Raw genomic sequence first — 24,398 nt, 5'->3', positions numbered from 1 at the left:
TGGGTAGCAGTATGGCATCATTCACAAAATAAATGCACTTAACAGATAATTCTTTGGAAAATTAACTATTGTATATTGTTGGGTAGCAGTATGGCATCATTCACAAAATAAATGCACTTAACAGATAATTCTTTGGAAAATTAACTATTGTATATTGTTGGGTAGCAGTATGGCATCATTCACAAAATAAATGCACTTAACAGATAATTCTTTGGAAAATTAACTATTGTATATTGTTGGGTAGCAGCATGGCATCATTCACAAAATAAATGCACTTAACAGATAATTCTTTGGAAAATTAACTATTGTATATTGTTGGGTAGCAGTATGGCATCATTCACAAAATAAATGCACTTAACAGATAATTCTTTGGAAAATTAACTATTGTATATTGTTGGGTAGCAGTATGGCATCATTCACAAAATAAATGCACTTAACAGATAATTCTTTGGAAAATTAACTATTGTATATTGTTGGGTAGCAGCATGGCATCATTCACAAAATAAATGCACTTAACAGATAATTCTTTGGAAAATTAACTATTGTATATTGTTGGGTAGCAGTATGGCATCATTCACAAAATAAATGCACTTAACAGATAATTCTTTGGAAAATTAACTATTGTATATTGTTGGGTAGCAGCATGGCATCATTCACAAAATAAATGCACTTAACAGATAATTCTTTGGAAAATTAACTATTGTATATTGTTGGGTAGCAGTATGGCATCATTCACAAAATAAATGCACTTAACAGATAATTCTTTGGAAAATTAACTATTGTATATTGTTGGGTAGCAGTATGGCATCATTCACAAAATAAATGCACTTAACAGATAATTCTTTGGAAAATTAACTATTGTATATTGTTGGGTAGCAGCATGGCATCATTCACAAAATAAATGCACTTAACAGATAATTCTTTGGAAAATTAACTATTGTATATTGTTGGGTAGCAGTATGGCATCATTCACAAAATAAATGCACTTAACAGATAATTCTTTGGAAAATTAACTATTGTATATTGTTGGGTAGCAGTATGGCATCATTCACAAAATAAATGCACTTAACAGATAATTCTTTGGAAAATTAACTATTGTATATTGTTGGGTAGCAGTATGGCATCATTCACAAAATAAATGCACTTAACAGATAATTCTTTGGAAAATTAACTATTGTATATTGTTGGGTAGCAGTATGGCATCATTCACAAAATAAATGCACTTAACAGATAATTCTTTGGAAAATTAACTATTGTATATTGTTGGGTAGCAGTATGGCATCATTCACAAAATAAATGCACTTAACAGATAATTCTTTGGAAAATTAACTATTGTATATTGTTGGGTAGCAGTATGGCATCATTCACAAAATAAATGCACTTAACAGATAATTCTTTGGAAAATTAACTATTGTATATTGTTGGGTAGCAGCATGGCATCATTCACAAAATAAATGCACTTAACAGATAATTCTTTGGAAAATTAACTATTGTATATTGTTGGGTAGCAGTATGGCATCATTCACAAAATAAATGCACTTAACAGATAATTCTTTGGAAAATTAACTATTGTATATTGTTGGGTAGCAGCATGGCATCATTCACAAAATAAATGCACTTGACAGATAATTCTTTGGAAAATTAACTATTGTATATTGTTGGGTAGCAGCATGGCATCATTCACAAAATAAATGCACTTAACAGATAATTCTTTGGAAAATTAACTATTGTATATTGTTGGGTAGCAGTATGGCATCATTCACAAAATAAATGCACTTAACAGATAATTCTTTGGAAAATTAACTATTGTATATTGTTGGGTAGCAGTATGGCATCATTCACAAAATAAATGCACTTAACAGATAATTCTTTGGAAAATTAACTATTGTATATTGTTGGGTAGCAGTATGGCATCATTCACAAAATAAATGCACTTAACAGATAATTCTTTGGAAAATTAACTATTGTATATTGTTGGGTAGCAGTATGGCATCATTCACAAAATAAATGCACTTAACAGATAATTCTTTGGAAAATTAACTATTGTATATTGTTGGGTAGCAGTATGGCATCATTCACAAAATAAATGCACTTAACAGATAATTCTTTGGAAAATTAACTATTGTATATTGTTGGGTAGCAGTATGGCATCATTCACAAAATAAATGCACTTAACAGATAATTCTTTGGAAAATTAACTATTGTATATTGTTGGGTAGCAGCATGGCATCATTCACAAAATAAATGCACTTAACAGATAATTCTTTGGAAAATTAACTATTGTATATTGTTGGGTAGCAGTATGGCATCATTCACAAAATAAATGCACTTAACAGATAATTCTTTGGAAAATTAACTATTGTATATTGTTGGGTAGCAGTATGGCATCATTCACAAAATAAATGCACTTAACAGATAATTCTTTGGAAAATTAACTATTGTATATTGTTGGGTAGCAGTATGGCATCATTCACAAAATAAATGCACTTAACAGATAATTCTTTGGAAAATTAACTATTGTATATTGTTGGGTAGCAGTATGGCATCATTCACAAAATAAATGCACTTAACAGATAATTCTTTGGAAAATTAACTATTGTATATTGTTGGGTAGCAGCATGGCATCATTCACAAAATAAATGCACTTAACGATAATTCTTTGGAAAATTAACTATTGTATATTGTTGGGTAGCAGTATGGCATCATTCACAAAATAAATGCACTTAACAGATAATTCTTTGGAAAATTAACTATTGTATATTGTTGGGTAGCAGCATGGCATCATTCACAAAATAAATGCACTTAACAGATAATTCTTTGGAAAATTAACTATTGTATATTGTTGGGTAGCAGCATGGCATCATTCACAAAATAAATGCACTTAACAGATAATTCTTTGGAAAATTAACTATTGTATATTGTTGGGTAGCAGTATGGCATCATTCACAAAATAAATGCACTTAACAGATAATTCTTTGGAAAATTAACTATTGTATATTGTTGGGTAGCAGCATGGCATCATTCACAAAATAAATGCACTTAACAGATAATTCTTTGGAAAATTAACTATTGTATATTGTTGGGTAGCAGTATGGCATCATTCACAAAATAAATGCACTTAACAGATAATTCTTTGGAAAATTAACTATTGTATATTGTTGGGTAGCAGTATGGCATCATTCACAAAATAAATGCACTTAACAGATAATTCTTTGGAAAATTAACTATTGTATATTGTTGGGTAGCAGTATGGCATCATTCACAAAATAAATGCACTTAACAGATAATTCTTTGGAAAATTAACTATTGTATATTGTTGGGTAGCAGCATGGCATCATTCACAAAATAAATGCACTTAACAGATAATTCTTTGGAAAATTAACTATTGTATATTGTTGGGTAGCAGTATGGCATCATTCACAAAATAAATGCACTTAACAGATAATTCTTTGGAAAATTAACTATTGTATATTGTTGGGTAGCAGCATGGCATCATTCACAAAATAAATGCACTTAACAGATAATTCTTTGGAAAATTAACTATTGTATATTGTTGGGTAGCAGCATGGCATCATTCACAAAATAAATGCACTTAACAGATAATTCTTTGGAAAATTAACTACTGTATATTGTTGGGTAGCAGTATGGCATCATTCACAAAATAAATGCACTTAACAGATAATTCTTTGGAAAATTAACTATTGTATATTGTTGGGTAGCAGTATGGCATCATTCACAAAATAAATGCACTTAACAGATAATTCTTTGGAAAATTAACTATTGTATATTGTTGGGTAGCAGTATGGCATCATTCACAAAATAAATGCACTTAACAGATAATTCTTTGGAAAATTAACTATTGTACACTACTTCAAAAGTTCTACACTACTACTTTAAAGTTCTACAATACTTCAAAACAGCTTCAATATCTCATACTCGTTCTTCATGTCCTTCTGTAATATTTGAGAACCACAGATATGCTCTTTAGTTTAAATTGCGACTATTTTTTATAAAGGAAAAATGAAAAAAAGCAAAAGCACTGAAAACTGCTTTCGTGGCAGCAACGTTGAGTTACTAATTTCGATTTACTTACAATTTTGCTTCTTAAGGGCCTTGCACCTGTTATAAAGTTGGTTATAAAGAACTCATAATGGATGAAAAGTTAGCTTTCTTAACTATCACCGAGAAACGTAAAAATTGCTTGAAAAGGCAAGTCTCTCTGTCCCAGAACAAACTTTTTGACATCCCTCCTCCTAAAATGAAGCACAAAATAATTTTGAGATTCTTATATTTAAATACATCCGATCTAAAAATGAATCCAATACAAAACCCTGCGGTATGCTAGTCATAATAAACTTAGAGAGTTCTAAAAATTCTTTTCATAGTTGAGCTCGTAGGTACTGCTGTACCCAATTTTTACCTTGGCAACACAATTAATCAAATACCTGAACCTTCACTTTTGTTCACTGCTATAAAATGTGACAAAGACAGCGCCATTTAGTTTTCGATTCTTATCAAACACTATGGAACTGTTTTAAACAAATAATTCTACTATTCTATGTTTCCTCTTCGTACATAAGATATCAAATTAAATTGTCAATTCATTTTCACAGCAAAATTTACTTTCCTGCTGTATTTTCACGCATGCACTGAATTATTGCTGCACGCGTGAATCTGCACTTGCTCACAATTCCTTTACAGACATTCGAATCTTTTTTTTTACGAAGACTCAGTGTCTGCTAATGGGTGGCAAAGTTATTTTGTATAATTGGTAAGCGTTCGTAACTCCTAATCACAGCTTAGATACTAATATACAGTTATGAAAACTTGATTCATTTTTGGGACACAGTGCGCGGTAGCGATGCTAGCGGCTGAAGACAGGAAACTAGTATTGGTATCTAAGCTGTGTATGCAACAAAACAAAATTGCGTTTCCGCCTATGGTGTTGTAGTGCGATCTACGCGTCGGAGCGCGGGCTTGGAGGAGGTGCCAAAGTCAGAGCTCTGGACCAAAAGCTTCTCACGGGCAAGATAGGAGTTTTCATAGATGAAAATTTACTAGATGTTTTCCAGAGAAATTGCCTACGGATTGTTCTTGGTACCCGGCTGACTGACCGTATTTCCAACAGTAGGTTATACGAAAAGTGTGGTTCAATCCCGCTTTCTGGGGCTATAATGAAAGAAAGGTTGAGATGGCTAGGCCACGTTCTACGGATGAAGGATGACAGATTACCGAAGAGTGTCCTTTTTGGCCAACCGTCTGGGGCTACACGGAAAGCAGGTCGTCCTTGTCTGGGTTGGGAGGATGTCATAAATAAAGATTTAAAGGAAATGGGAACTTCCTGGGAGGGTGTAAAGAGGGAGGCTTTAAATAGATTAGGTTGGAGGAGGAGCGTGCGTAGCTGTGTTGGCCTCAGGCGGCTTGGTGCTGCAGTGAGTTATTAGTAGTAGTAGTAGTATTCGTATCTAAGCTGTGTTCCTAATACTGATCTGAAAACAATCGGGTGATGTTGCACATAACATATATTCAAGCGTATTCAAAGAGACAGAGACAACAACAGTACATCACGGCTACTATATTACGGGTTTCGTTTTGATAAAATATTTAAGAATATTGGAATGTGTGGTAATTTTTTTGTATGTTAGAAATTTACAATATTTCGCTTTAATGGAAACTGCATACTTAATTCTGACCTCAGATGGTAATGGACAATTTTTTTAATTTATAAATTTAAAATTAATTAAAAAAGTTAATTGTTCGAAGATTTAAGGAACTATAACCACTACTACGGGTGTCATGGTTGCTTATATTGTAGATAGAATTATTTTGTCACTGAAGCATTTAAAAAAAAAAAAATCTTTCAACTGTTGATGGATTTCTTATGTGCCTCTTGTTGTACGTTAAAAAAATCAACCGCAAGCCTCAAAATTGCGCTGTTTTTTGGACTTGGAGGAAAGTGGGTGACTTAGATTCTTCATAACATAGGAGCTTTGCTTACTGGGAAAGCCCACTGGAATTGCAGTGCGGTGATTTTTGGGTTGACCCATGACAATGTCCACTGGACCTGTAGTCGAACTGGGGACTAAGATATTGTCAATTTTTTGCGTATTGGAAAGTCCAGCAGAACCACAACGGGCAACCAAGATTCTTAGGTTGACTCGTAACTGACAAAGACAATATTTTTTTTTCTTGGAAAATAAATCATTTGCCAATGAAGGGCTACTTCTTAGCCGTGCTTATTCTGTCATCATACGTTGATATGATGTGTAGTTGTGACAAGATGGGCCCAAGATCACACAAAGCCTTCATACAACTAGGAGTCTCAAGGATTTCTTGCTGTCTACTTCTAAGGCGGCTTAAGCGCTTTGTACAGACCTGAGATGAGTTATTGGTCCCTGTCCTACCCTGATTTGGAACCCATTTCTATTCCTTAGGCAATAATAATATCAACAAATCGAAGTAATATGAAAATGGCAAGTTGGAATATTATAACGTTGACAAGCGCTGAATGTATAGGGAACATGAAATTAGACGATATAAAACTTATTTACTCAGGCAGTAAAGACGGGGTGTATATGCAGGGAGTAGTGCTCATAATGAATGAGGAAGCTGTTAAGTCTTGCTACTGTTACTGAAGGTATAAATAAAAATAAATTAAGGGTCTCTTATAATAATTGTCAAAGAGAATATTCTACCAAACTTGTTATATACTCATAGAGTTGGCCCTGAAGTAGGCTGAAACCCATTAACTGTCGTTTGGTTTAAAAATGATTTGGTTTAAAGTTTCCAGGAATTTGACGTTTGCATACTTGCCCAAACTTAATAGACAACGAAATCTAATGTTTCAGTCTTCTTTTGGGGAGTCGAACTAACACAACTTATGCGGAGAAGAGTTTCTGAATTTTTATCATCAGAGCATCTACCAAAAAAAGGTTATCGGATCTTAATGAAACTTTGTGTAACATATTAGGAACCTCTAAACGTCACTTTTCGGATGTCCCAAACCCTAGCAATCAGGATATTTACCAAAAGGAATAGCAATATCTAAACAACATTTGATGGAAAGTAAGAGCTAGCCTCTAAGAAGTGTTTTTGGAATCAGGACCCAATCTAGCGTGTTTGCAGGTGGGAAAGGAGAGAGGCAACTACATTCTTCTCATAAGGAAACCAAAAAGAACAGATAAGCCGCACCGAAGCAAAATTTCGGGAAAATGAAGAGTTAACGCTCTACCTGGGTGCTTTCAGAGTTTGTAAAATTTTTATCTATGTGGAGGGCAAAGTCCTTGAACTCCGTCACCCCGATGGTTGTTAGAACAATCTAGAGTCTTCATAAAATTTGACGGAACCTTGATGGTACTTGATCCAGCCTATTTGAAGCAGGTATTCAGTTCGCAATCGTAGCGAAAATAAACGGAATAACGATACAATACGCTATTATAATTAATATATACACCTAATCCATGCAAACATGGGTCCATAACAGTAATAAAAGCTGAAAGTTATTTCACTATTTACTGCCTCCTGGAGAGTTCAGTTTACTTAGAAGCTTTCCTCGTCACCTCTTCTTACCTTATTCAGGGATATTTTACTTGGCGAAAGCCGGGCTGCCCAACGACAGGAAACAAACACTAACTAATACCAAAAATACAACATGCTTTTATATAAAATATTTTAACCTCCTGCAAAAATACTACATTAGTTGAAGGTAAACTTGAATTGAGCAGTTATGTTCGTGATTGGACACTTCTACGCCATCACAGGATACCCTAATGAAGGACTTGAAGACACCAAGGGCAATGTTGGACATGGACGACATAACTAAAGGGTTAAAATGCTCATTGATTTTTGCCACGACAATAAACTCTTCATCCAAAACACTATGTTTTGTCAAAGACATAGATCTTAGACAGCCGCACACCAAACACAATTCAATATATACTTTTCCGCAAGCGACGGAATTCACCAGTGCATGAAAACAGTCGCCATATGGTAGTGACTTCAATTCAAACCAAGTTTTAATCTTGTATAAACTACGTATGTGCCTTTGGAGATCTCAAAAGCCCCAGAAAACCTCCTTGATCTAATACAGCAACCATCTTCCACTCTTGCCGCCTTAGCTCTGTAAATGTGGCGTTTATCTTCCTGTGGCGTAAAGTGGTGCTCTATTTTAACAAACTTACCGATTCGTCTGCAATTTTCCCTTTAACATATCAGGTTTTCGCCTTGGCACACAGGGAGCTGTGATTCAGCAATTTCCTCTTTCTACTATGAATCGGTCCAAATACTCCTGCAGTTCCAAGAATTGTGAGCCCTATCTTTCTTTTTACTGCCTTGATATTCATGCAAACTTAGAAGAGAGCCAATTAGATTTAAAAGGACGAGGTTATTTGACTTTGTTTTCTGACATAAGTATGAGTTTACGCTTGACATAAGAACCCCCTTCCTCTCTCCCCCCACACTCCGTCGTAGAGGTTCCTTACAAGCTTCAATTGAAATAACAATTTTTACTTTTTGACAAAATACAAATACTCATTTCTCAACAATATAAAAAAAAATAAATAAAAAGAAAGTGTGATTAAAACCATAATCCATCTTCATCATCTTCCTCAGTCTTGGCAATTTTTAAGGGATCCTCCTCGTCCGATTCACTGATTTCCAAGTCATCTTTGATTGTTGTTCTGGGTAAATGTGAGGTAGTCCCCATTGTTCCCGCAAGTAACTCAGCAGCAGGATCATAATTATCGATGTCCATTTCCATTGATTCTTCCTTAACTTCACCTATGGAATAAACACTAGGTTAGCTCTTCCTTAAAGAGTTTAAGGATTCCCCCCCTAGATTTTGAAAATGCATCTTTTGATGGATTTTACATTGAAAATTGACATAGGTATTTTCAATGACAAACTTGACAAGAAACAAAACTTTGTATCCCCTAGTTACTGAAAGATATATTTTACTCCCCCCCCCCTAGATTTTAAACAATACCCTCTTTGGAGGAGTTTTCATTGAAAAAATGATTTGGGCGATTTCAATAATAAAAAAATAAATAAATAAAAAAAAACACCACTTTACATTCCCTATTTATTAAAGGAAATACTTTCCCCTACCCCTCTAAGTTTTCACGAATTAACGCCACTGTTTGAAGTGTTCTTTCTGTTCGTTTTTTTTGCTCAGTTATCATCTGTTTACTTTCTAGCACTATTTGTCTAAAAGTTTTGATAAGCTGTTTTTTGAGGTAAAAATGGTTATTCCTGTGACAAAAACAAACAACATTTTCCTTCTAAGTTAAAGCTGACAATCAAATAAAGCAAAAAATATGAAAAAAGATGCAACATAAACACGTACCGAGACCTTACAAGAATAACAAGAAGAGTATATCAAACAGTTCGTGGTAACGAACTGTAGTAAGGAGCGTCCCGGCTCAATAGTAAAAGAAACTCTAAGAAATGGAATTTTGATACTAATAGATACATCAAAAGAATCGGATTTTTATGCTGATTTTAAATATATAAGTTTCATTAAATTTAGTCTTACTCATTATAAGTTAGGAGCCTAAAAAAATTTGCCCTGTTTTTGGAAAATAGGGGGAAACACCCCCTAAAAGTCACAGGATCTTAAATCACACCATCGCATTCAGCGCATCCGAGAACCCTACTGTAGAAGTTTGAAGCTCCTATCTACAAAAATGTGGAACTTAGTATTTTTGGCCATAAGACCGATCACGGGTGCGTGTTTATCTGTTTGTTTGTTTTTCCCCAGGGGTGATCGTATCGACCAAGTGGTCCTAGAATGTCGCGAGAGGGCTCATTCTATTTACTGTTTTATAAAGTAGAATTGAGAGAAAAAGTCAAACTTTAGCGCAAAGAGCGGGGCGTTGAGGAGGGAACAGCCCCTTTCATGCACGGAGCAATTTCTGTTCGTTTTAAGTTTTAATGTCGCTCCTTGCTTTTAATTAAAAACTTGATTTTTATTATTTAATAAACAAAAGACCAATCCAAACGAGAATGATTTTCAACAAGCAAAGAAAACGAAAAGACAAAAGAAATATATAGCGGAAATCATTGCCGGAATAAGTGCTTTATCTTTTGTTTCGTTCGTTTGGTTTATTCTCTGTCTTAATTATTTTGTTCTTTGGCTTCTGTTTTTAATTTTGTTCTCAGTTTTAACAACTTGAATATATAACTAAAATCAGCTACTGTAATGAAACATAGCATATTTACACCTTAAACGAATCTGATTGTAATTTCCAAAAAATCTTTAAAAACCGGAGCCAAAAGCCTAAAAATATCTTAAGGATTTTCAGTAATTTTTTCCCCAATTTCCCCCCTAAGATTTACAAAATTTATGGAGTAACTAAATATATCAAAATATCTTCATTTTCAACAAAAACGGGTTGGAAATAAATAACATTTACACATGAGAATGATGTTCCTGCATATGCAATTTTAAATTAGGAAACACAGGATTTTTAGATACATTTAAATAAATTCATCTTGCGTCGTTTAATCCATATCTTTCAATTCTATTTATTCTAATAAGAAGCAAATTTTTATTGCTCCCTTCATGCTATCTCTTCTTGGGAGGGACTAACACCTTTGCCTGTACCTATCCCCATATAGGTCCACTTTTAAGGGCCTTTTAAACGATTTCAAAAATTCATGTTAGGGCCCAAATGAGCAAATATTTTTTCCGGGTAGAGAATTGAATTTACCTAATAAAATTTAGACAAAATTTGAAATATCCGAAGGAGTTGACATACGAGTTATTTAGATATGTAAAATTAATGGGAGGCTCGTCTTTTTATCTTAAATTTATGAAACAGCAGGAGTATAAGACGTAATTTATTATGAATATAAGGAATATAAGACAGTGCTATATGATAATAAGTCATGCCATACGGATAGCCAAGCGATCAAGAGACATATTTTGATTTGTGGTATAAAGGGAGAGCCTTTTCCTTTGTTGGGTTTAAAGATATATCAATGTTATAAACAAACACAACTTAGAAACAATAGGGAAATTTTCCCAAGACAGTGGAATTCAATTCCGTGAATATTTCGGCCGTGTGTCCAAGGGCCGTCTTTAGCACAATATATATATATATATATATATATATATATATATATATATATATATATATATATATATATATATATATATATATATATATATATACTAGCTGTTGGGGTGGCGCTTCGCGCCCCCCCCCAAGCCCCCCCGCGCGCGTAAGTCGTTACGCGCCATAATAGTTACGCGCCATAATAGTTACGCGCCATTGTAGTTGTGTCCCTATGTCCCACCTGTGAATATAGATATATATATATATATATATATATATATATATATATATATATATATATATATATATATATATATATATATATATATATATATATATATATATGGTTTTAACTACGTAAAATTTGCGAATATACAACATTCTTTGCTGTCCCATGGTCTTTGCATATAAATAGATTGTCAGGTTTACCGACTCTTGAACATGCAACATATAATGGTCCATGGGAAAACAATCTGTATTCAGATCTATACCTCATGATTCTAATGATTGCCCTTGAGCTTTGTTGATGGTGATTGCTAATCGACCATTCCCTGTCCCGGTGTCCCGGTCGTCATTTATACCCCCTGTTTCCCCCGGTGTCCCCGTTGTAGTTGTGTCCCTGTGTCCCCGGTCGTCATTTATATTCCCTGTGTCCCGGTCGTCATTTATATTCCCTGTGTCCCGGTCGTCATTTGTATCCCGGTGTCCCGGTCTGTATATACATTCGTTTTTTAGTTTTGTTTTTCTCCTTTATTTTTTTCCTTTTTTTTCTTTTTTAGTTTATTTAGATTTTTAGATTTTTTAGTTTTTTTTATTAGTTTTTAGTTTTTTTTTCTTTTTAGTTTTTTTGTCCCGGTCGTCATTTATATCCCCCTGTTTCCCCCGGTGTCCCGTTGTAGTTGTGTCCCGGTCGTCATTTATATTCCTGTGTCCCGGTCGTCATTTGTATCCCGGTGTCCCGGTCTGTATATACATTCGTTTTTTAGTTTTGTTTTTCTCCTTTATTTTTTTCCTTTTTTTTTCTTTTTTAGTTTATTTAGATTTTTAGATTTTTTAGTTTTTTTATTAGTTTTTAGTTTTTTTTTCTTTTTAGTTTTTTTGTAGTTTTTACCTTCTTTTAGTTTTGTTAGTTTTTTTTTTTACTTATGTCCTGGTCGTCATTTATATCCCTGTGTCCCGGTGCTTTGTTGATTGCTAATCGAACATTCCTTTTGTCCTGGTCGCTTTCTCTTTGAGTGTCGTCATTTATTTTTTTCTTTTTTAGTTCTTTTAGTTTTTACCTTTTTAGTTTTTTTTAGTTTTTTAGATGAAAATTTTTTTTAGTTTTTTTCCTTTTTTTTCTTTTTAGTTTTTTATTGGTTTTTACCTTTATTTTAGCTTATTTTTCAGTGTTTTTCCTTTTTTTTAGTTTTTTTTTATTTTTTATTGTTTTTTAGTTTTTTTACCTTTTTTTAGTTTTTTTAGTTTTTTAGCTTTTTTACTTTTTTTATTAGTTTTAGTTTTTTTTGTAGTTTTTGCCTTTTTTAGTTTTTTCATTTTTTTTTTTTTAGTTTTTTATTGGTTTTTACCTTTATTTTAGCTTATTTTTCAGTTTTTTCCTTTTTTTTAGTTTTTTTTTAGTTTTTAGTTTTTTTAGTTTTTTACCTTTTTTTAGTTTTTTTAGTTTTTTTAGTTTTTTTAGTTTTTTAGCTTTTTTATTTTTTTTATTAGTTTTTAGTTTTTTTTTGTAGTTTTTGCCTTTTTTTAGTTTTTTTAGTTTTTTTAGCTTTTTTATTAGTTTTTAGTTTTTTTTGTAGTTTTTGCCTTTTTAGTTTTTTTAGTTTTTTAGCTTTTTTATTTTTTTATTAGTTTTTAGTTTTTTTTTGTAGTTTTTGCCTTTTTTTAGTTTTTTCAGTTTTGACGTCACCTGATCCAGTTTTTTCAGGTGACGTCACCTGATCATCCACAGATCCACACACAGACAACTTATTTTTATATATATAGATATATATATATATATATATATATATATATATATATATATATATATATATATATACATATATATATATATATATATATATATATATATATATATATATATATATATATATATATATATATATATATATATATATATATATATATGTATGTATATATGTATATATTATATAATATATATCGGCCCTTGGACATAGGGCCAAAATATTCAATGAATTGAACCACTGTCTTGAGAAAAGTTCCCTATTGTTTCTAATTTGTGTTTGTTTGCTATGGAAAGGAAGTGTGGTCTTCATCGCTATTTAAATAAGTGTTAGTCATTGATTTTATTTTGTAGTCACAGTCGATGGTTCTGTGCTAAAAAAAAAAAAAAAAAATTCTATCATTCTATCCTTCAAACGAAAAATCTTCAAACAAAAACAAAGAATGGTTTCTATCTATCCTTCAAACGTTCCTTTTGTCGATTTTAACGAAAACTCTCCCACATCCAAGACATTCTAATCCTTTCCTTTAAGACTATAAAAGAATACTCAACTGATATGCCCCCCTTTAGTTGGTCGTAAAAAGAACTTAAACCAAAAACTATGAGTACATTCAAGCATACCAAGTTTACATATCCGAAACCCCTATTGCTTATCCTTAACGTGTCGTAAAAGGTCGACGTCAGAGGCTAGGAGAAACGCCACTTGAAACGGTCTGGATTAGTTGTTCGATAAGTTATTAATAAGTTACACTTGTTAACTCCAGAAAATGTAGGATGAGTAACTTTATATGTCAACAAATAATTCAATAATTTCAATTCTTTTTTAAACATATGAAGTTAAAGGCAGAAAACAAAATGAAACAATAATAGTGAAAAGTGGGACATCTTTTTAGGATCTTTAAATACGCTACGTTTAAATTAGAATACACATGATCATTGTTGATATTCACCTAGTTGTTGTCCATATGCGTTTCAGCTGGTCCGTAGCCGGATAAGTATTTGTTGTTATCTTTTACAGATTACACCCGGGAAAGCTAAGCAATGCCAGATATGTAAGATGCTGTTCAAATAGTGTTTCTAGGAGTTTCTTGGATATGAGGAAGAAAATAAATTGTAAAAATTACTAAAATCCAAATTAAGCAAAACCGCAATTGCATATTGTATAATAGGAAAATTAACAATTAAAGATGGGAAAATTAACAATTCAAAAAGCAGCCAATAAATTAGTACAAGAAGATAAATTTAATTGCTGCGAATCAAAAACTATGCAATGTTTTTTTTTGGGAAAAGTAGCTGCTTACTACTGCATTTTGAAAAAAAGTAGCTACTTACTACCGGATTTGAGGGGGGGGGGAAGGAAGGTGCCTGTTTAATACTCAATTTTTGGAAGAAAGGTAGCTTCTTATTAGCGTTGGGGGAAAGTAGTTGCTTGTTACTAGATTCTGGGAAAACAAATAGCCATGTTGTATTTTGGGAAGAAACTAGCTGGTTACTATAAGATTTTGGAGAAAAAAGTAGCCGTACTGTAGATTTTTGGGAAATTAGCTGCTTCCTACTGGACTTCGCGGGAAAAGTAGCTGCCTACTACCAAATATGGGGAGGAGGAGGAGGAGGAGTTGCTGCTTACAACTGGATTTGGGGGGGGGGGGGGAAGTAGCTGTACTGGATTTTTGGAAAAAGTACTTGCTTATATACTATATAATATTTGAATACTATTTGATTACTATTTGATTACTTGAATACTATTTGATTTTGGGGGGAAAATAGCTGTAGTCGGTCTTGGGAAAAAAAGTAGCTGCTTACTGAGATTGAACCTCAGATGCTAATTTACAAAAGATCACAGAATCTGAGATACCTAATAAATTTGCAAGTTTACGTTTAAACAGACAGTGTAACAGAGGGAGATTGCTAGACAGAGAGAGAGAGAGGGAGAGGGGAGAGAGAGAGAGAGAGAGAGAGAGAGAGAGAGAGAGAGGAGAGAGAGAGAGAGAGAGAGGAGAGGAGAGAGAGGAGAGAGAGAGAGAGAGGAGAGAGAGGAGAGAGAGAGAGAGAGAGAGGAGAGAGAGAGAGAGAGAGAGAGAGGAGAGAGAGAGAGAGAGAGAGAGGGAGAGAGAAGAGGGAGAGAGAGGGAGAGGGAGAGGGGAGGAGAGGGAGGAGAGAGAGAGGGAAGGGAGAGAGGGGGGGGAGAGAGAGAGAGAGAGGAGAGAGAGGAGAGAGAAGAGGGAGAGGAGAGAGAGAGGAGAGGGAGAGAGAAGGAGAGAGAGAGAGAGAGGAGAGAGATCATACTTTTCAAGGGCGATGCTTCTTTGTGTAACAGAGATGATGATTCACCAGCAACTAAAACGCCAATATTATCTGAAGAGAAATCACCTTCGGTAACAGCTTCAAAGTCTTGATCATCTTCTTCTTCACTTTCGGAGCTAAACTGAAGATCTGAAAAAAAAAGCCTTAAATCTTAATAAAATTAAAAATAAATTTCAAATGCCCTTTTTTAATTAGCATATAGGTAGCATTTACCACTTCACGAGTGCTATCATCGGACATCAATAATTGAGATATTGGGCTTACAACTTGATTGATGTTAATTGGACCAACATGATGATTTTATTGTGAAATATATGAAGTTGTGTATTGGAACTCAAATTCGCCGAGAAAAGAAACATAGAACCTTGTGCTGCCTTCAGTTAATCTTCTTCTCATTGGATCAGTTTAGTTTTCTTCAAAAGTTTTTTTTTTTTTTTTGTACTGAAAATAGCTTATCGGGGCTTTTCCTCCTTGTTTCTTTTTTTTTCTACTGGCTAAAAATCACCATTTTTCTACTTTTTTTTGAACGTCTTTTATAGCCAGTTATAGTCTCGGAGAGTATTATCTCAAACTTAATTTAGTATAATATTTATTTAAATTAAAATTTCGGCACCAATACAAAACTTAGTCCATGGTCTCGTTTCTGCGGAAAATTATTTTTTTTTAGTATTTGCAGAAAATAGACCCAGAATGAGATACACACACAAAGATTGACAAAATTATGAAACTAAAATCAATTCAGGTTCATAATACTAAAACAATAAAATAATACAACTAATCGTGAATTTCAGCTGTATTTAGGGCTAGATAGTCCTATTTTTGTCCAAGCACTTGCAAAATAGACCAAAAATATATGCACACACATAAAAAACGACCAGATTGTGACACCAAATTTTTATGAGTTTGAGTTCGTAGTAAAACACGGCAGTAATAACAAGGCGCCACGAAAAGAAAACAATTTCAACTACAATAAGGAATAGGCAATCCTATTTTCAGGCCTAGCATTTGCAAAAAAAGCCAAGAATACGGTGAAAAGCACATAAAAGGAATAGGCTAGGATAAATTTTGACGACCTATCGCGAAAAATTACAATTTTGGCTGCATTAAGGTGCAGATAGTGATTTTCCAGAAGCACCATTTACAAGGCCGTATCCACGAGGAGGGATAGTGGGTTCTAACACCCTTCCCCCCAGAATGTTTGTCATACTCGTAAAAACGAAACAAGAATGAATATAAAAAAAATTTTGATGCGTTTTTAAATTTTTTCATAAGCTTTCTTCCCCCCCCCCCAAAAAAAAAAATTACTTCATCCCCCTCAAAAACAAATCTTGGATACGGCCCTGACCATTTATTTAGATTAGCCAAAGATATGCAAATATGGCTGTCGGTAATAGAATTATTGCTACAAATATTACTATCTCTAAGATAAGCAAAGTTAATAGTACTGATTTAGATTTATTATAAATGATATTATCTTAATAACCATCAATGCCTTTAATATTATCAAGCTCAACCCCGTCTACCCTAAATCATATGTTCCTTCGATCAACTGGACACTTCATATTAAAATTATCTAATTTTGAGTTTTACTTTTATTATTCCCCCCTCCCCCGAAAAAATGTACATACCCACTCATCGTACTTTGCCAAGCCAAAGATATCCAAGGGATCCACTGGCCCGGGATTAACATAAGGGTATTGTAAAGCCGAGAGTGTTCTTAGGAGAAGTGAATCAACACTAAGGATACTAAATCTGAAAATTGAGCATTTTCCCCAATAGGTATCACTCATACTCCGTAGGACGTAGGAATGTTACAAAAGAGCTCTTTAGACAAGTCACGTCCCTGAGGAGGAGGATATCTTTGCAGACTTACTTGAGGGAAGATTGGAGGTTACTCACTAACACGGAGTGTGCCTTTGGAGAAACCAAAGTTTAGGATAAAAGTAACCGCAAACTTTGAGGCAAATTAGACGTTTGCCTTATTTTCTAGATTTGAAGCTTATTTCCTGTTGTCCAAAATGAGCAGTTATCGCAAAAGAGGAGAAATGTCATGATAAAAAGTTCAGCATTAGCGATGTAGCGGTTATGAGCCATTAGAATGTTTCAATACAGCAGCAGCTGGCTTGGTTTATAGTAGGGGCGAAGGGGCCATCACCTCCCCTTAACGAAATAGTAGTCAGTTTTGACTTCTGGGAGTATTTAGACAATGGATCTTGCATACCTGGGCTTCAGAACGATTACAAGGGATCTTGCAATAGCATATATAAAACACTACGGGCCCCTATGTAAGGTTTTACCAGGGAGACTTAGGGTTACTTAAGTGCAAACCTATTTTTCCTAGTCCAGTGGACAAGTAGTCTTTGAGCCCATGCGTTAAGATTAATCCTACGATATTGCGATATTCGTTATGATGGCTACCGTCTCACCAAAATTGAAGGAGTTCGTATTTATAAAGTGTTCCGGAAGATCGGATTATTTTGAAACGTAAGTGAAGAGTCGCAGATAATCGGGTCCCATTTTTTACAAGACAAAACGCTGATCAATTCTGTTACAACAGCTTAATACATTCGTTTTGACAGCTGAAAAATAAGATGATCCTGCCGCTACAGCAAAATCACATCACATCTAGTTTTAGCAAACTAGCTCCTGAAATATTTTTTTTTTCTTTTCCTTCCTTACTACACCTTCTTTCTAACTCCACCTGCAAAGAAGATTTATACCTTACTACTACTACTAACAACGCACTGCAGCACCAAGCCACCTCAGGTAAACACAGCTACTAAAACACATCCATCCCCATTTATTCTAAGCTTTCCTCTTTACCTCCTCCCAAAAGTTCCTATTTCCATTATATCCTTCTTTATAACCTCCTCCCACCAAGTTTGGGAATGGCCTGATTGTCGTTTGGTCCCAGATAGTGGCGATCTTTGGCAATTTGTCATCCATCATCCGCAGAACGGTCCTAGCAATCTCAACCTTTCTTTCATTATAACCTTAGATATATTAATAATAATCTTAACCAAGAAGCCGGACAACAAAACTTACCTTGTTGTAAAACATCTTCACTAGTAGCTGAGCTTTCTCCCATGAACCCTGTCTTTGGTCTTCCTCTTTTCGTCATACCTCCTCTTCCTTTTCCACCTCTTCCTCTACCTCGGCCCTTCATCATTCCTTCACGGCTAAAGCCCTCTTCTTCATCTTCCCAGTCTGCATCTGACTGTTCAAGAGCACGTGCCTGAGCCTCTTTCATGCCTGCTTCAAGATGATCCAAATTGTCGCTGAACTCTTTCAAAGCTTCAACGGCAGTGTCATACACTTTCTTGGCTTTAGCTGTTACAGGATGGGTCTCACCATTATAAGCTAAACTATTTTTCACAATTTGTTCCACATCTCGCAAAAAATCCTCACGATTATGATACTTGTTAGCTAAAAACCAAGAATTATTAACATCAAAAGGAGAGATTCGTAACGAATGTTGTTTTTTTTTTAAAAATACACCATTGGAGGGATTCGGAGCCACGGCATTACCGTTCTGCCATTGCTGCAGCTCTGGCAGTTCTGCTGATGAGCCATAAAGCTTGATACTTTAAATATATTTGTATGTTGTAACTGTATTAGTTATTTTTAATATTTTATAAAATGGAACTAATGAAAAACGTAAGCATTTAAAAACACAAAAGTTTTCCAAATTCAACAAAATTTAGTGGCCTTTGGAGTTTGGAGAAAGAAAGGGTGGAGGTATATACTTCAGGAAACTGAAGCCCAAGTTGAGTAGTATTGCTTGAAGCGTGCACAGGGTGACAATTTACATGAAAAAATCATAGAGCTTGGAGGATGAGCTTGTAGGATTTTCAAGGTCATTTCTCAAATTCTCGAAAATGTGTTCAAATAATTAAAATTATTATTATCTTAAATTCGAATGTTTCCGAATCCGCTTTCATTGGAAAATGTCTCACAGACCAGTTTATTAAAAAATACGCGTGTAAGATTTCACTTACTATAGGCCGTGGTTCACTCTTTACTAGGTTGCAGGTACTGCTGCAAACCGAAAAGATTCGTTACGGCTTGATTACAGTTAACTAACAGCACACAAAGATCAACGAAAGGTCAACAATAAAAAGGAATTGAAAAAAAATAAATTTTGGTGCTTCAGTAAGTCTACTCGGAATTAAGACTGGAACACCTACTGATAGTCCAGAATAGCTCCAAAGAGCAAAAGAAAGGTAAAAGCAAAATATCCAAACAAGCTATTCTTGGGTTTAATTTTGACCTGCTAGATTTTGGCTTTGAATTACGATTCGAAAGTCCAAGTAACAAAAAAAAATAAAGGAAAAGTAAAAAATCAAAAGAAAGGAAAGAGAAAAAGGGAAAGAAAATTAAACAAAAGGATGACTTTGGCGTTCAATAAAAGTTTACTAAGAATAAAAACTTGAAACAGTACTGACAGGCCAGAGTATGCCAGAAAAAAAAAAAAAAAAAAAAAAAAAAAGTTAACTTGTTAGAGTTTGGTTTTAAATCAATTTCATAAGCCTAAGCAAAAAAGAAAAGTAAAGGAAAAGTTAAAATGTAAGAGGAAATAAAAAGGGAAAGACAGTTGAACAAAAGAATGATTTTGGTGCTTCAATAAAAGTTTACCAAGAATTAGAACTTGAACAAGTACTGACAGGTTCGGAGAACTTAAAAAAAAAAAAACAGAGAAAAAAAAACGAACTAATTTTGCACCGACTTTCAATTTGCTAGTTTGGTTTTATATTACAATTCTAAAGTCTAAGCAAAAAAGATAAGTAAAGGAAAAAAGTTAAAAGCAAGAGAAAGGAAAAGAAAAAGCCGAATGAAAACTGAATAAAGGGATGATTTTTGCGCTTCAATACAAGTTCACTCAGAATTAAAACTGGAACAGGTACAGATAGGCTAGAGTGGCCCAGGAAAACTAAAAAAAAAAGAAAAAAATTACTAGGAATAACAATAATACTTAAATAAAATGAGCTCAATGAAAATCTTTTTATGCTTGAAAAAAAATTCAATTTCCAAAGCGTATAGAAAATATTATTATAGTTGTAGTCTCCATTATTTGATACATTAAAAATGATATAGCAGTAACTCTACGCTGAAATTAAATATTAATAGTAAAGTATATAAAGCTAATAGTAAAGGTAATTTTTTCTACAATAATAAATCATAAACTTAATTAACTAATAGACATGAAATATAAGATAATAATAGATAAAAAATAGGAACGACGAAATATACAAAAAACTTAAAATAGAATGCAAAATGATAGAAATAGCTAAAAAACAGAAAGATAAAAACCAGAAGTTAAAAATAGATATAGCTAAAAACAGAAATATAAGAGCCTAGAATAGAAAAATGAATATATATATATATATATATATATATATATATATATATATATATATATATATATATATATATATATATATATATATATATATATATATATATATATATATATATATATTCATTTAAGGATTATCAAAACAATAAAAAATCCATTAGAGAAAGGAATTACTTACCAACAACACAGGTAAAAATAGACAAATACATGACTGATAAAATATATACACAAATGAAAAAACTACAACGCAAAAAAAATGTATATATGGAAAGACAAAAATAGGTAAAAATTAAACTACGTAAATCGATAGAAAATAAGTACGATCAAAGATAAATAGACAAGTAGGAAATAGACACAGTAAGAAAACTGACATAGCTAAGAAACAGAAAGACAGAATAGATAGAATGCAGAATAAGAGGACATAACAATAAACTAGCTAAACAAATAAAAGACTGAAATTATAAAACAGCAAAAAAGAATAAACAGAAGGACTAAAAGACAGACAGAGGTAAAAAATGAAATAAAAATAGGTAAAATATAAACCTTAAAGAGTTTAAAATATATAATAGAGAAGACACATAAAAGAAAAACAGAAATATAAGAGCCTAGAATAGATAAATGAATAAATATATATATATATATATATATATATATATATATATATATATATATATATATATATATATATATATATATATATATATATCATTTAAGGATTATCAAAACAATAAAAAATCCATTAGAGAAAGGAATTACTTACCAACAACACAGGTAAAAATAGACAAATACATGACTGATAAAATATATACACAAATGAAAAAACTACAACGCAAAACTACAACGCAAAAAAAATGTATATATGGAAAGACAAAAATAGGTAAAAATTAAACTACGTAAATCGATAGAAAATGAGTACGATCAAAGATAAATAGACAAGTAGGAAATAGACACAGTAAGAAAACTGACATAGCTAAGAAACAGAAAGACAGAATAGATAGAATGCAGAATAAGAGGACATAACAATAAACTAGCTAAACAAATAAAAGACTGAAATTATAAAACAGCAAAATGGAATAAACAGAAGGACTAAAAGACAGACAGAGGTAAAAAATGAAATAAAAATAGGTAAAATATAAACCTTAAAGAGTTTAAAATATATAATAGAGAAGACACATAAAAGAAAAACGAGAAAGATAAAAAAAAAGTTAGGAAACAGTTGAAATGTGGGAAGTCAATTATATCATAGAATAGAAATGATGATTAAAAATAAATACCTTTGACTTTTCTTGTAATTGTCTCCAAGTCCATCGGATCCTTAACAACCTCATAATAATCTTTTACGGACTTTCTGCTTACAGGCTTCAAGAACGGACCCGACTCGGGCAAAGTTGTAAGTCGTGTATTCAAAATATTCTCCAGAATATAAGTAAATGCAACCTGATCATCATCATCCAAAAGTGGATTTATTGCTTTCTCAATTCGAATCAACTTATCCTCTTTCTCTTTGAATCTTTGTATACACAACTCTAGGATGCTTTTAGCAGTGAGCGTATATAAATGATTGGGTCCATTATACCGTTTTGAATTCTCGAAGATCAATGTCACATCTGCTAGGAACTCCTCCCGGCTGTGATATGCCTTTGACCTAACTTTTTCTCTCATAGTTTGCAAGTCCATTGGATTCTGAACTATTGTACAATAGTCTGAAACTGTTTTTTGATTGACAGGGAATAAGAATGGTTGTGTATCTGGCAGTTCTCGCATCTCGTTCAAAAACTCTTCCAAAACAGTGGCCATTGTGACAAGCGGGTCTGATCGCTTTCGCTGTGCTGTTTTATCAGGACGCTTCAAATAGTCGTCAGTCACTCCACCGCCACGTTTTCTACGTTTTATGGCATCTTTGGGTACTTTAAGAAGCAGAGATTTTCGTTTCACTTCTTCGGCATGCTTCAGAACTTTGCTGGAAAGTTTCACTTTTGTACCTAACACATAATAAAATCAAATCAATAAATAGGATAAAAACATTCTATATAAGAAACACAATAAAATCAAAACATAATAAAATCATGTAAAAAATAGGACACTAATGAATAAAAAATCTCCCGAGCCATTGCTGGTGCGTCTAACTGCCATTGCCGATACTTCATCTTTTTTACAGAGACAAGTATCAAGCATATCGCCCAAACTTGCTGCAGCAGAGATCGATCCGTTAACAGGAAGTGTGTGCGGAAGCGCACGATGGCTGACCCCCAGCTCCCATTGCACTTCCTGGCTGAAGGGCCACGAAACGGAGATTAGCACTGCCGATTTGACCCTTAAGGGTATATTGCCGTCATACTTACTTACTTATTCTAAGAACAAGCTGACTATACATGACGTGTGACAAACAGAAAAAGTGTTTCTTCCGCGCTGTTGGAGTTTACATCCAAAAGTTTTTTTTTTTTTTTTTTAGGACTAAGAACGGATTGGGGGAGGTCCTTGCTGCTCTTTCCCTTTTCGCTGTTTCTGTCCACTCGCTGATATTACCCTAGTTCCCTCGGTTATTACTGTTTTTTGTTTTTTCTTTAATTATAGTTTTTTCTGTTTGTCATACGTAATTCATCGACACCGGGTCCTGAATTGTTTCAGTTGGGAACTAAATTGGTGACAGTTAAAAATTGGTGACAATGGAATTCGATCCTCTAAGGCTATATTATAATAACAGTTAAAAAAAAAACTAAGGTACGCTTTATGGACGAAGTCTGTTACACTGCTAAAGATTGAGCTTTTTGGCAAAATACTAGGGAGCAAATGACCATGAGACCATCTATCTGAGGCCAACTTCAAGGGAGGGGCAAAGAGTGAAGCTTCGAATAGACTGGAGAGCGAGCAAGATCTTGCACAGCTGTGTACCTTGCATCAGGCAGCTTTACGCTGCAAAGAGTTGTGGCCTGATCTGAGGTCTCAATTGCAGTCACAGTATTAGATTTATCAGCACAATTCATAGTCCATCAATTGCAGCCCAACTTCGTATAGCAACCACACGTTACTATGAACCGTTTTATACATAAAACAGTTAAAAGAATTTTGAACTGCTTATATGATTTTCATTATTTCGTGATAAATAATTATTTCGTTTGTCTTGCATTGCTCAGAACAGTCACAGGAATAGGAAGGAACTCATAAAGGCACAATTTTACATTTGTCACAATACTAACGACAACACTGTAAATAAAAAAAAGTAGACAATGAGAATACCCAGATAAAAAACCCAACAGACTTATTGTAATAATACAAAGCAAGCCACAACCTAGGAAATATTTGACAGAGGAGGGAGGAAAATCCAAAAGAGGAGGGAGAGGACAGAAAGGAATAATCTAAAAAAAACTACTGATAAAACTATAACACTCAATATAGAAGGGGATCTTTTGAGAATTGGATCAAATAGCGAAGCGTCGCGGGGGCCCACCAGCAGGGTATATAGTATTCAAAACTTCGTGAGCTTGATACAAGGAATTTAACTATCTTTATCCATGACGTTCCTCAAGTTCCTATTTTTGTCGCCTTCACACTGACTTCGTGAAACTTGGTCGACTTTGTGTGCAGTTTACTATCATTTTTAACTTTTACTAATATTCCCATTTTCATTTTCTGAGTTTTATCATTTCCGAATTTTACATAATTTTTTAATTTTTATATTTCCGATTTTCATTTTGTTTCTATATGATATATGCCAGAA

The 24,398-nt window shown here is 33.5% G+C and overlaps 1 protein-coding gene across 3 annotated transcripts in view; it reads right to left on the bottom strand.

Annotated features, from left to right (window-relative positions):
• Positions 1-8,489: 8,489 nt before the first annotated feature.
• The window catches only part of LOC136036398 (transcription initiation factor TFIID subunit 1-like), a 129,984-nt gene continuing 114,075 nt past the window's right edge, over positions 8,490-24,398 (bottom strand). For all 3 annotated transcript variants that reach the window (XM_065718593.1, XM_065718594.1, XM_065718595.1), the window contains exons 14-17: positions 21,955-22,662; positions 18,370-18,750; positions 15,307-15,453; positions 8,490-8,778 (exon numbers count right to left, since the gene is read on the bottom strand). In XM_065718593.1, coding sequence (XP_065574665.1) covers positions 8,576-8,778; positions 15,307-15,453; positions 18,370-18,750; positions 21,955-22,662 — 1,439 coding nt within the window. In that variant the 3' untranslated portion in view covers positions 8,490-8,575. The remainder of the gene's footprint in view (positions 8,779-15,306; positions 15,454-18,369; positions 18,751-21,954; positions 22,663-24,398) is intronic.

Source organism: Artemia franciscana, chromosome 15, assembly GCF_032884065.1.
Source record: "Artemia franciscana chromosome 15, ASM3288406v1, whole genome shotgun sequence".
Lineage (NCBI taxonomy): Eukaryota > Metazoa > Arthropoda > Branchiopoda > Anostraca > Artemiidae > Artemia > Artemia franciscana.
The sequence above is the reverse complement of the archived record's forward strand: the minus strand, read 5'-3'. Positions and strand labels throughout refer to the sequence as shown.